Consider the following 13,818-nt stretch of genomic DNA (forward strand, 5'->3'; position numbering starts at 1 on the left):
CAACCGTAAAAGAAGGCAGTGGCAGCATCATGCTGTGGGGAAGCTGCTAAGAGTTAATGGGAAGACGGACATAAAAAAAAATAGAGTATGATACTGGACCCTTAACATGTGATCAAATCAGAATATTCATGTGTTAGAATGGTCCGATCAAAGTTCAGACCTAAATGAATTCAGAGTCTGTGATAAGATTTGAAAAGTGCCATTTAAAGCAACCAAGTTTAAGACATTTTTCTAAAAAGAAACAAAAATGTCAGTAAAGATATTCAAAGCTGATGGAGAAATAACCTGAACGACTTATAGCTGTAACTTTAAATTAAACTTTTAAAATGGCTGATAAGAAATGCACCCTACACTAATCAGTGTTTTTGTTGTTGTTTTTTTTCCAATAAATGTTATATTGATCGGTCACATACAGTCCAATAAAATACACTCAGGTTTGCTCTTACTCAATCAGATGTGGAAAAATGTGAAAAAGTTGGTAAAAGCTCTTTTGTAAGTCTGAGTGCAACACAGTAAGGACTCTTTGAACGCAATTCGGAGTTTAAATGGGCCTGAAAAAATCCAACCAGACCCAAACCAATAGACGCTGTGTCTGATTAACATTAATTATAGTCCTGAGCCCAAAGTAAACCAGGGATATTATTTGAATAAAGTTTTTTTTGTTGTTTTTAAACCATCATTTAAGCAAGCAGTGTTAGTCTCCCGTTTTTTGTTGAATGTCTTCCAGCTCCGTTTTGTCGGTTGTTGTACCAGTAATGTGTGATGGATTTATTCTGCAGTGCGCTGTGTTTGTTACAGCTTAATGAACAGTGGCACCTTACTTTCCTTCTTTTCTCAACAGGATAAGCTGGTAACTTCTCTATTTCGACTATAATAAGTAGATTATCACAACTTGATGTCATGCATTCTTGTTTGGCTTTCTCTGTGTATTGTAGGCTTATTAAACACACCACAGAAGCCATAACCGACTCAACCATCAAGCAAATAATTTCGGCTCCAATGTCAAACCAGGCTCAGGCCATAAATTTGAACTAAAATCCAATTTTACCGTGAGTCCTCCCCGTTCCTACTGAAACATCAAAAATGACTCAAAACAACCAGCTCACTCAGGTTTGGACAAAATCAATTCAGATAATCATGGTAAAAAAAACCTGATGCCCTTTTCATCTCTGTTTGCTGTCACAAAATAACGATAATATAACAACTATTTTTGCTGTCAAGTCTCATAAAGCTAACTCCCCACAATAAAAATAAAATACAACCATTCTCGAGGGCCTAAAGTGCAAAGTGAGACTCTAACGCTTTGGCTCGCTGTGATGTATCTGGAGATTCTCAACTTCAACCCATAATGATCCCGCTGCCAGAAACATCCTCCTGCAGGAGCTCAAAATCAGCACGTAAACGCAGAGCAGCCTCTGCAACATAAAGCTGCCAGTAGAACCTTTCCTCCTCCTTCACACTCCCTGCACACTGTCTGTTTAAAAATAGACTTTGTTTCCCAGTTTACTTCTGTGAATGTGAATCGCCCGACGATGGAAGTTTTGGCGAATGAAATCAACCAGTGTCTGAATAAACACTTAGTGACAAGAAAAGAAAAAAAAAAGAGAGCATCCTCTGACGTTTTATCTTTCTCTTCGATCATGACAAGCAGATCCGAAAATTGGGATTGCTCAGACGGAGTGTGGGATAAGCCCTTCGGCGGGGAGCGCAGACATCATCCCACCCATGGCTGCTCAGCTGGTCCTTTTCCTGCCTCTGAAATCCCCTTATCAATCCACCAGGCAGATTTGTGCCGCGGTATGATGGTATGCAATCAGGAACGGGACTCGGCTTTGGTGTATCACGAAATGCAGGTCGCAGAGGATGCAGTTCCTCTTGAGCAGAAAGCAGGAGACGGACAGATTTCAACCAAGTCCGGCTCTCAGTAGAAAGCCAGGGAACGTAATCTAATCTAGGTTTGAAAGCCAGGAAAGATGCAGTGTAGCGTCAAAGGGACATAAATAAAAACACAGATATATTTTGCGGAACATGAGTGCTGAGTTAAAAAAAAACTTTTGACAATTATTCTCAGTTTCTTTGAGGCCAACAACTGGTACTAACATCACAATTCATCAAAGGTAACGTCATCTTGCACACAGCACCAAATACACTATAACTATGAGGTCCATTTTGAACCCAACGCAGCATTTAGCCCAAATGCATAGAGGGAATTAAGGTGATAAATAATGCATGCCGTCATAATGGATTAGTCTAATCTTAATGCAGCTGCTCTGATTGATTGATGTGAAACAGGAAGAGAGGCAAGAAGCTTTCAGGAAAATCCAAAATGCTCAGAGATCTCACTTCTACGATGCCTTCACTGGTCGGGAAAAAATGCTAACTAGAAACCAGTTAGAATTCGAGAGCCTTGGTAAGAAGTGTTTAAACAGAAATATCTGCTTCTTATGATTGTGTTTTAGCCTTTGATTTTATTCATAGCCTTTCTTTACGGTAATTAAAGTGATGTCATTTCATAGTGGAAACATAGGCAAAGAGACACAACTGACATGAACTTTCTGTCCTGCTCTGACCAGCTCCGCCGCCATTGAAATGTCCTCTATTTTCTCAACATCACCGTCTCTTTCACTTCTTATTACAAACTGGAAAGGGTGGAGTCACAAGACTACAGACAACACGAAGCGGAGCATCTTAACCCTCCCACAGTCTTAGTGTAAGGCTCAGGCAGGGTGCAGCAAATGTCACGGTTGGACAGCAGGGAAGTGGGGAAGAAAAAGTGGGAGGTTTATCCCATCAGACCGTAAGTTCCCGAAACCACACCCACGAAAAAAACTTGTTAACGCCCACGCTGGGACAATGTAACTCTTGAATTGTGCACAGTAAAAAAAAACTTTAAAAAAAAACTGTTTCTTAAGACCACAGGATGGTTAAAGGGACATGAGCAAGGCCAAATGAGACAAAAACCACTTTTCATTTTCTTAAAACAGAAAATATCGACATGGACAAAATGCCATAGGTCATTGTCAAAAATTTCAGACTCTGTTCATTTTTGGTTTATCGCCTAGGCCGACTGCTAAGCATATTTCTTTAAAAGTTTCCTGAGAGTGAATGTATGGGGTGAACAATCAAACTCAGAAAACTCCAAGCTGGGATTCAAACCCAGCACCTCATTTTATTTTCAAATTCTTAACAGACTTGCTTGCACTACAAATCTCTGTTAGTTAAAGGCATTTATCAGGAAATACAATGTTTCTGCAGTTTAGAATTAGAATATTTTGTTTTTTAGCTGAACTAATAAGGCATTTAAAATAAATAGACTATTAAAAGTCCTTTTACGGGAAATCCAAACACAGAAACAAACACTATGCGCTCTGCACTCATCACAGCGTTCTCGGTGAAGTTGTTGATTTGATAGCATCTGCGGGACATGTGCGTCCCCAGATAATGCTCTTATGTAATCCAAACATGCCCATCTACAGAGCCCGAACAAATGTCCTCCAATAAACAGAATGTATGCGATGCATAGCAGGAGCTATCTTCAGAGGACCAAGGATCTCCTCTAAATATAGCCGCTCCCCTCAATGAACTCTGCGCCCATCACTCTCAGTCTCATAAACATCCACTCAAACATACACTTGAGTGACAAAAGGTCTCGTCATCCAAATCTTCATCTGTTGTATGCAGGGCTGTCTAACTGTTGGCTTAAACGGTATTAACAGGGAGACGTTTCAGAGTCCAGATGGCACAATGAGCCTTTTTCATAACAGAGCTACCTGCAAAAGAACAAATACTTGATGAGCCATTTCCTTTGTTTGCCATCAGGGGATGGGACGGCTACATATGTCCGTGCCATTGTAAAATGTACAGACATCATCTTTCATCCCGATAGTGCACGGCAAAGGTCAGAGGGTGACTTCCTGTCAATGAAGAGCTCAAGAAACAGAAACGCTGACTTGAGAGGAAGAAGAAAGTTACTTAAACGTTACGAGATGAGTCCAATCAAAGCTCTTTCAAATGAATGGCTACCTCTGTTGCAAGCATACTGGAGCTTTGAAACAGATGGGAGGGAAAGAAAAAAAGAAAAAACAGAGAGCGGGAGTGAAAGCATGAACAAAAGCGGGGTCAAGAAGGTAGCAGAGATAATGCAACAGATGTTGCGGTGTGGGCATGGAATCATAACCCCGGCCGAAGCCCGGGGCTTACGTCAATCCCAGGACGAAAGGGATTTTCTATCTCCATCATAAAGCACTTTCTTTTTTTCTCTTTTTTTTTCCTGGTTTTTAGCCGCAGAACATCTCCACAATTATATCAAGAAAATCCCAATTTGTTCCCAAAATCTCCAGATAAATAAGTTAGGTCCTTCAGCTTTAAGTTTACTACTCTGCAATTACGGACCCATTGTGTTGAGAAAAACACACCCAGGAAAGCAATGCGGCTTTGTCCTCATGCTTGGATAATTTCAGAAAACCCATAGTGTGAATGCTTACTCATAAAAAATGAAAACACTTTCAAATAACATGAATAAAGGTAGTTTTCACTTGAGGTAAGAGCAGTTTTCATGCAATCTGAAATCACACTACGTTAACTTAACAGTTACTTATTAAAACGAGTAAAGACCTAACGGTCATCTTAATAGATTGCATCATCCTCTAAATTATCGCTACAATTTTTTCTTTCCAATATTATCTAATCTAGTCTCTCACTTCTGATTTTATAGAAATCAGGTTTTTCAAAAATCTACCCAGTTCGATAACATTATGATAGAAATGTTGTTGTGACCGATAAATGATATTTACCGATATTTTTCTACCTTTTCGATACCTTGAGAAAAAAACCACTACACCGCTGATTCCACTGCTGCTTCAGTTGAACTACCCACAATCCTGTGCTGCATCACTACCACTGTCACATGACTAAGCGAATACTGCAGGACAAAACGTTCTCCCCGTCCAGAAAGAAACAGAAACAAGATAGTAATTAGTATCGGTTGTTGATATCGGACCAGTTTTATTATTTGGAGCGATAACAATATATATAAAAATAAAAAAAATCACCAATATTGGCCGATGTTTGGGTCTCTGTGAACTAAGCACCCACGATATATCGGCACTAAAATAAAAACATTTGGAAGAGGTATTTGTTCAAAAAGGAAACACAAAAAAAAACAAGAATAACACAAATAGGCAACTTGTGATGTTACCAATAGCAAGTATGGAAGCTCCTTTTTGATAAGATTTATCTTTATTAAAGAAAGGTTTACAATAAAAGAGCGAAACCAAGAGAAAACCTGACCCTGGCACATTGTTCTGCAGATGATAAACTATATCTACAGCGAGCTTGATTGATTTCTGCCGACACGTCTGGCGGGCAGCTTTAAGGGCTTCTACAGAAGTAGGAAAACATTAAAGCATTATACGATGTGATTGAAAGAGAAACCTGTGGCTAAACGTCTGTAGCTACAGAAAGATAAGAACTACTTTGCTCAGCATGTACAAGGACATCAGAGAAACCGTCTGAAAAAAATGTTGTTTCACACGACTACCGTTCATGTCAGGTTTAAAAAAAAAAAACGCAATTGTAGTTTGGTTTGCTTCACTATCAAAGCTTGAACTGATCAAAAGCACCAGTTGTTATGGTAATGCTATTTGCCAGTTTTGTTTCATTTGGAGCTTTTAAAATCCATCTTATTAGATATTCAGCTGGTGTGCGCTACAACAAGGTTATCAAAGTCAAACCCAGAGGAGGTTGGGTTCCTTCAAAACAGGAAAGCTCATTAGCCTCCGCTAGCATCAGAGTAAGAGAGAACGTCTCCAGTGGATTTGGTCAAGAATAATTTGCCAACAAACCACAGAGGAGAACATAGGTCATGTTCCTGAAATCATATGACTGCAGCTCTATAAAGGCAAATTATCTGTATTAACAGCCGTTTGCAGAGGTGAAAACGAGGCAAAGAAAAACAAATCATTTTTCTGGCCCCACAAGCAGCTCAGTGGCACGCTGCTTCTCTCCACATATGTTGTTTGCTTTCAAAAGAGGCATCTTATAGAACCACGACTACATTGATTTTGCAATTATTGCCATTTCAGACTGAAGCCAGCAGGAACGGACTGTTGCGAGAATTAAATAGCGAAAAAAGAAAAGATAATTCAAAACACAACTGCAGGGAGGATCGATGCACTGGCACAGGGTTCTACGAATGTTTTCGTTTTATTTAAAGCTTTAAGTGGCTGCAGTGAATTAGCCTGACATCTCCAGACACACATGGAAATTAGTCTTGGACCTCTTTATTTTTGTGGTTCATTCCCAGGGGGCCGTTATAAGCAGACAAAACAAAACACTTCACATTACAGATGGGAGGAAAAAAACACCTAGTAAGAAGAACACTGGGACAACGGGGGAAGCTATAGTGTAAGCCTAATGTGGCAGTAAATAATAAAAAAAATACACTTCTGATTTATGATATAGTATTTTTTTAAATCCCCCCCAAAAACATATTTTTTTAAATTACAAATAATTAGGGATATTTTTTCTAAAAATAAAAAAAGCAAAAATTTATTTTTGTAAATTTTTTTTAGAAATAAAACATACCTAAAAAAAAAAACGCCGTTAACAACTACCCATATTAATATAGTTGCTATAGCAACTTACTTTATTGTTATTGTTATTTCTTTATTTGTACAATAAAGTCTCTTGAGACTCATTGTCTCATTTACAAGAGACACCCGTTACGTCATTTTACTATCAAGCATCAGTATTGGCCGATATATCGTGCATTGTGTACCCTATTTTTCTGCTGATTCAATAAGCAGATTCCTAATAAAATACTATTACTTTAATAATATTATCAAAATATGTTTCCTATGTCTCAATTCTTGTTATGAAATAGTTCCGGAACAGGAAGGGCTGATCAGAAACGCATCAAATTCAAGGGTCACAACTGTTTTACGTTGCAAATGAAACATGAGTTCATAAATTTATCTCTTAAATTGGTTGATAATGACAAAATAACGCAACCTACACTGTCCTTTAACATAACTCAGCAAAGGACTGTATGAGGAGAAAAAACAAAAAAAAACGTGTTCAGGAAGTGAACGCTCTCACATATTATCTCAGTAAGTATAGACTACGGACGCCCACAAGGAGAGCACTTGACCTCGCGAAAACTTGGGTTGCCTGAGGCCCAGCTGAACGCTGCAGCTTGCTTATGAATACATTTAGCTGACTGAATATGATTCAGGTCACAGAACAGGATTAACTCCAGTGGATTAAACTCTGATAAAACCAAGTAATAAAAACTAAATGGAAATCCTCCCCTCACCCCCCTTGTCTGGGTCCCCAAACAGCCCCAACTTCCAAGGTCTCCACAGACGGAGTGTGATCTTAACAAGATTTGAATGGTAAATCAGCTGAGTGACATGAGGACAAATTACATCATCGTCTAAATGGTGATTGGACACATCCTGCTGCACAAGCACAACAGGACCTGGCGCTCGAAACAAGACTCCGCTGCAAATGTTACGGCGGACGCTCAGGGCGCAGATACGATCTTCAAACGCCGCTGCTTGCTTGTTTGTTTCCACAACATCAAATTCACTGCGACGCTTTATTTTAAGAGTCATGTTGAAGAGTTACGGAGTCATCTGTGCTTATTGGCATCTCTGGCAAAGATGGGTAAAAAGCCTTAAAACCGAATCGCACAGACATAATCCCATAACTTAAAGGCACTCTTAATTTCTCTAAAGAAAATGTAACTAAAGCATTTTCTTTATTAGCTTGAGCTTCTAAATTAGCAATCCATGACTTTCTCTTTCTGCTGGTTGTGCGAATGACACGAAACAAAAGCCCGGTTGTCTTAATCATTCTCCAATAAGGGGCAACACAAGTGAACATGTCTTTCAAGCAATTTTATAAGACGCAGGAAAATACTACAGGAAATTATCGACCAGTCTTGACAGAAGATGTTTATCATGCCATCACAAATCATGAGGATGAGAAAATACCCTAAAGCTCACAGTCGATTTGCTAAATATTGCCTGTGACTTTTACTCAAACTCTGGATTTGATTAGAAGAGCCTAAACCTGAGCTTATTGAGAATAAACACTCCATGTAGTCCTGCATATAGAAAAGCACTTCACTGGTGAGTACGGTAAAGGACCTTGTGGTTATGTGGGCCCCCAAAGCCTCTGGGAACACAACATGACGGACTCTTTGAAATATCTGCAGGTTTTCAATTAAAAAAAAATCTTTGGGCTTCTGTAAATCAACACAATGAACCAAAACACATGGTAAAATCAGGACGTGTCTGCTTCTCCAGACATGTCTTTGTTTATGGGTTTCTCATTTCTCTGAGGGATCTAGAGAGATTATTCAAAGAGGAATCTTGTACCGTTCCTCTTCGTCTGCTTGCTCAAATCTTGTGCTGTGACATATGGAGAAGACTAAGTGGTAATTTCTTGTCAAAGTGGTTTGCACGAAGTATTATGTGTGGATTATTATAAAACTTTGTGTTCATTTTAAGGCCTTTCACACATTTTTTGCCAGGGATGTCGATCATTTTGGAGGTTGTTGTTTATTACGCTGCCGTTTCTTCGCTTTTTGCGGCATTGTAGCTGAACGAAAGCACTTCTTTTTTTTCCCCTTTTTTCCAGCATCATGACAACCAGCAGCAGCTTCATCTACAGCCACGTTACTGACGCCTCATTAACATTGTTTACTTCCGTAATCAGTCCTTTCTGCCAGTTAGTTTATGGATCAATTCGTTACAGTTTGCATGAAATGTTACAGTTAGGTTCAACGTGATCACATGAACTTAAAAATGCCCAAAGTAACATATTTAAAGTGCTTCTGTGGATTGCATTTCAAACCTAAGTATGTGCTAGAATTGATAACTTTAGATTTTTTCATACCAAGGCTACTTCTTTTATTCGCTCGCTTTCTTTTCCAAAAAAATATTTTCAAAAAGTGACTTTTATTTCAATCCTCCCTTCTGTGAGTACTACGATGTAGGGTTAGAGTCAGACTATGACAGTTTTGATTAAATTTTGAAGACATGGTCATAATATTAGCAGGAAAAAAGACGCACTTAGTAGAAAAAATGTCTTTAAATTACAATAAAAGTTAATTTATTGTCAAAAAAAAAATCAGACATGACTCGATCAATTCACGTGATTCTCTCTCTGAAATAGACAGTTGTTTGTACAATCGTTTAAAATGATAATAATTTGATACTTATTTGCAAAAAGATTCAGTATTAGTATTTTTTTTCTTGTGTGAGTTCACACAACTTTATTCTCCTTTTATTAAACTTTATTTGTGTATTAGTGTGACTTTAATCTCATAATTAAAATAAATACATAAATAAAACAAACCCTGGTCCTAACATTTGTTGTAGAGTTGACCTGAATTCAAAGTCCAGATAAGTGGCTGTAAAACACGCTTGTGAAACAAGATGGCTGCCCAGAAACTATGGTAACCCAAAGAATTCACTGGTGGGGAAAAAAACAAAAAAAACAAAAACAAAAAAAAACTGATTTTCCTTGAATCTGTTTTTTTTAATCAAAATATATATTGATAAATTGATCAAATCGATTTATCACTCCGACCTTATTTCTCGTTGTTAAACCAAGGGATGAATTCATCGCTTCAGCATTTCTTCCAGCAGAAGTACGACCTTCATGTAAGACTCACTCGGTAGAGTATTACTGCTCACCTCGGCCTATTCTCGGAAAAGGGACATTTGCGAGGCTGAAAATTAAATGTCGCTGTAGTTATAGAAATGCCACTCTCCGTTTCTCCGGTATCACTTTGTCATTCAAGCGGTGACTAAGAGGCCGACTCTGCTGGAGAACCTGACCCTCATTTTATGGGATCGTAAGTTTAATATTTGATGGCCGAGCACACGTTATAAAACAGGGACCTTTCTCTCTTCGAATAGCTTCAGTGTAACTAATCACCATCTCGATAAGGCAGGATTATTATTTATGCAACAGGTCAGGGCATTGATTTATGATACGAGGGGGGAAGGGAGAGGAGAGAGAAAGAGACGGTCTTTGCTGGTGCATTAGTGTCGAAGGTAAAAAAGAAAAGCATCTTTTGTGTCCATTTCTTTTAAAACGCCATCCTTCCAGAAACTCTGTTTATGGTAGTGAAAGCCGCGGCTGTGACGACGAGAACTAACCGTGAAAGCAGAGGAGTGGGCTCAGGGACGCGCTGACGATAATGTCAGGTTGTGGGGAGGGAAGGAAAAAGAAAACATGCTGGTTTATCAACACTCTAAACACCTCAGACTGATTCATGACTGGTTTCAAGTGGAAGGTTGCTTCTCCGTTTCTGTGAGAGCGGATCACACGAAGGCGTGGGCGTCGGGTTGTTAGCAGTCAAGCCTCGAGGGCGGAGGGGAGTCACATTTGAATGTTCGCACGGGCTAATAGGCATGATGATTTACAATTTCATTTCCATGATGCGAGCCTCCGAGGACACACGCACGGTGCGATGAACCGTCTACATCCAACTGTGTGATGAGTAGATGAACGGGTGTCTCGCTCGCTTTCGTTCTAAAGTTTTTAATCTCGTTTTGACTTCAAGTGAAAATATTTTTTAATGAAAGCATTCACAAATCATCATCATAAAGTGGTTGTTGCTCCACACTGCTGGTCAGCTGGATGATTTGAGACTATTTTGGACCTTCTTGTCTTTCATAAGTTCAGCTTTTTGGAAGCTGAATTCATGATGGTCAGGGAGTAGAAGTTAAAGGATTGCGTCCGAGCCACGAATAAAAAATATGTCGTTATTTGTGCAATGCTTTTGTCTTTAATTTTGTAAAAATTTAGCAAGTGAGGTTAACATTAGTTTAGGTCAGCTTTATTGTGAAATTTTGTTTTTTATTTTGAAAAGCATACTTCCTGTTGAGCCTTACGCTACATTAGAAAAAACAAGACGGCAGAAGGACAGAGCAATAACCAAATAAAAGAGAACATGACGTGATTTTGGAACGCCATTTTTTGTTTTTGCATTTTCCTACATATAGATTTTTTGTTAAATTTATGGTTTTGCACGCGTTGTTTACTTTTTTACAAGAGTGCCTATTGAATGACTGATATTGGATCTGTTGCCATAACAGATTATCATAAAAGTGACACTGTTTCAACACATTCAGCGAGACACAAGCCACAAAAAGTCGGCTGCAAGGTCTACTTGAGCAAACGGCACGACTAAATCCCGTTCTTGTCTTGCCTAATTTTAATCAATAAAAAGTAAAACGGGGAAAGATTTTTTTGTTTTTTTCAGGTAATTCTCATTGTAAATTTAATGCATGTTTACGTTATTTTCTTAATTCCGTCTTTCAAAATGAAATGTTCAAAAAAAGGAAATGTTGTAGACAAAAAATATTAATAATCAATGTGTGGAATAATTTAAGTCCCAATAGAAATGAAAACAATTAAATCATGTTTTACAATTTTTAATAAAAAAAATTCTGATTATCCTCAACATCACACTGTTCTCTCTCCAGCCCAAGCCTGAAATATGTTACGACTTTTAAGATTTAACTCCACATAAACCTTCAGGTAAACACGATTGCTCACAGTTATCATTAATACGAATGCCAATAATTGACATTATTGTGCTTTACTTTATGTGCTTCTGATACTGTGCCAAATAAAAATGTAATCTCAAACTAAGCCAGGCTGCCACAGATTACTTGAACTTCTTGACAAATTCATATGTCCACCAAAATATTGATTGTTTTTAAAAAATTACATATGCTGTACATAAGACAAAACTGCTGAAATTCTGCAGAGAATGCCAATAAAAACGTTATCTAAATTCATGCTATGCTATGCATTTGCTCTGTCTGCATCAATGAAAGTTAACTTAACTCAGCATGCCGAATGCTTAAAGCGACTCCGACTAACATCAGCACCACCTAATTTATCAATAATAAAGCAAATAGTAATATGACCGATTATTTGTCCACTGTGTGTACAGTAACAAACATTTATCCCCAGATGACAATCATCAATTATAGAAATATACTGTAACAGAAGGATATTCTGTCCTGACACAGTAGCACAGCATTAAATATGTCACCTTTGACCCCAATAAACAGACACTATACAAAATGGGTTAAGACTGTCCTGCTACGCATATGCGGAAGAGCTTAATGTTTTAACATTTGTTGTGTATCTTTGTATTTTGTATTTATGGTTTTGCATGCGTTGTCTACTTTTTAACAAAAGTAAACAACTTTTATTTACTTTTAAAATGTAAATGTAAAATGCATTTTCAGATACGGTAAGATGTGTGGCGAATTGAAAAACAATGTGAAAGCAACGTATGGTACACCACCCAGGCAATAACAAAGAAAGTTGAAAGAAACCATGAATGTAAATAAAAATTATAAGAACTTTTTAATTGTTGCAGAATAGAAAAACTGAAAATGTAACTATACTCTCACTATAGTGCTGTTGTTGTTTTTATAAGAATAAAATATCGAATAGTAATCTTTATGGATGATAAAAATTACAGACGTGATCGATTTAATATTTTATGCTCATTCCTCTCAACTAAAATTATTTATAAGTACAATAAGTGACTCAGCTGAGGACACTTACAGGCAGACTGATTTTGGCAAGCCTAAGGATTTCCACATTAGATAAATACTTCTGAGGTTTAGCGAACTTAAGCTCATATAAAACCCAGCTTTACAGATGTGAGTGGTGGTGAGGAAACTTTCCAGCTTTACTGTATTTCTATCTTCCATTTCACTTTTTTCATCCCACTGTTTTAACAAAACCGTCTCATCTTTTGGTTTTGCCAAACCAAAACATCCATGACTGTTTTGATGAAGGTTCCCCTCTATATGACACTCCTGATTATTTAAAAACTAATTAAAATCCAGTTCCTCTTATGATTATAACTGAACACAGCTCAACAAAACACAAGCAAATACACGAGTTCCCAAAGGTCACATGACTAATATCTGACTGAAAACAATCAGCATCTGGATCTCAGTGCGGTGTTTGAAAATCTGACTAACATAGGCCCTGTTCAGCTTTGACCCTATTCTTCTTTTTTTTAACAAGGTAACAACAAAGAAAAACAAATTCACACTCACATTTACCACCAGATATTCACACTTCCTTTTGCCAAAATAGCTTGAAATAAAGTGGAAAACCATCAAAAAGAACAAATCCAAATGCATGGACACAGTCGTATAAGGAGCCTGATTTCAAAACAGACATTTAAAGCCTAAATGTCTGACACACACACACACACACACACACACACACACACACACACACACACACACACACACACACACACACAGAGAGAGAGAGAGAGAGATACAAACAGTTAGTTTTTACCTTGGCACTGGAATCCTTGCTTTCCAAACCCCCTGTGAAAAAGAGAGGAGACTGATTTGAATGGCTCTTACTGTTTAAAACACACTGAATAACGTATTCATTCACACATGGACCCATTCACACCACATTCATTCCAAGGACACAGCTGTTAATCATGAGCTTTGCACAAGTTTGATGGTTTTTTTACAGTTTCATCTTGAGAAATTTGGAAAAGTGAATAAAAATCTGATTTGAGTAATTCAATTTGAACAGTGAAACTTATATTACACATATATGAATGTATATATTGATCTCATGAATCTCCCCTAAGCTCTGGAATGATCTTTGCTTCACATTCTTTTCACTGAATCTAAATTTTTTTTTTAACCAGGCATTTTTCTTCCACTCAACTTTCCATTAAAATGCATGAAAGCACTCTAAACAGCCATCTTCGTTAACAATGACTCTTTGCAGCTC

At 37.8% G+C, this 13,818-nt stretch overlaps 2 protein-coding genes across 5 annotated transcripts in view; one reads left to right on the forward strand and one right to left on the reverse strand.

Moving 5' to 3' along the window:
* The window catches only part of prkcaa (protein kinase C, alpha, a), a 132,473-nt gene that overhangs the window by 115,679 nt on the left and 2,976 nt on the right, over positions 1-13,818 (reverse strand). For all 4 annotated transcript variants that reach the window (XM_016679225.1, XM_016679224.1, XM_016679223.1 and 1 more), the window contains exon 2: positions 13,363-13,394. In XM_016679225.1, the coding sequence (XP_016534711.1) occupies positions 13,363-13,394 (32 nt within the window). The remainder of the gene's footprint in view (positions 1-13,362; positions 13,395-13,818) is intronic.
* The window catches only part of LOC103148443 (beta-2-glycoprotein 1-like), a 21,713-nt gene continuing 15,994 nt past the window's right edge, over positions 8,100-13,818 (forward strand). Inside the window, exons 1-2 of the mRNA XM_007567225.2 lie at positions 8,100-8,104; positions 9,933-9,939. The gene's annotated coding sequence lies outside the window, so the exon portion shown is untranslated. The remainder of the gene's footprint in view (positions 8,105-9,932; positions 9,940-13,818) is intronic.

Source organism: Poecilia formosa, unplaced genomic scaffold, assembly GCF_000485575.1.
Source record: "Poecilia formosa unplaced genomic scaffold, Poecilia_formosa-5.1.2 Scaffold205, whole genome shotgun sequence".
In the NCBI taxonomy this organism is placed as follows: Eukaryota; Metazoa; Chordata; class Actinopteri; order Cyprinodontiformes; family Poeciliidae; genus Poecilia; species Poecilia formosa.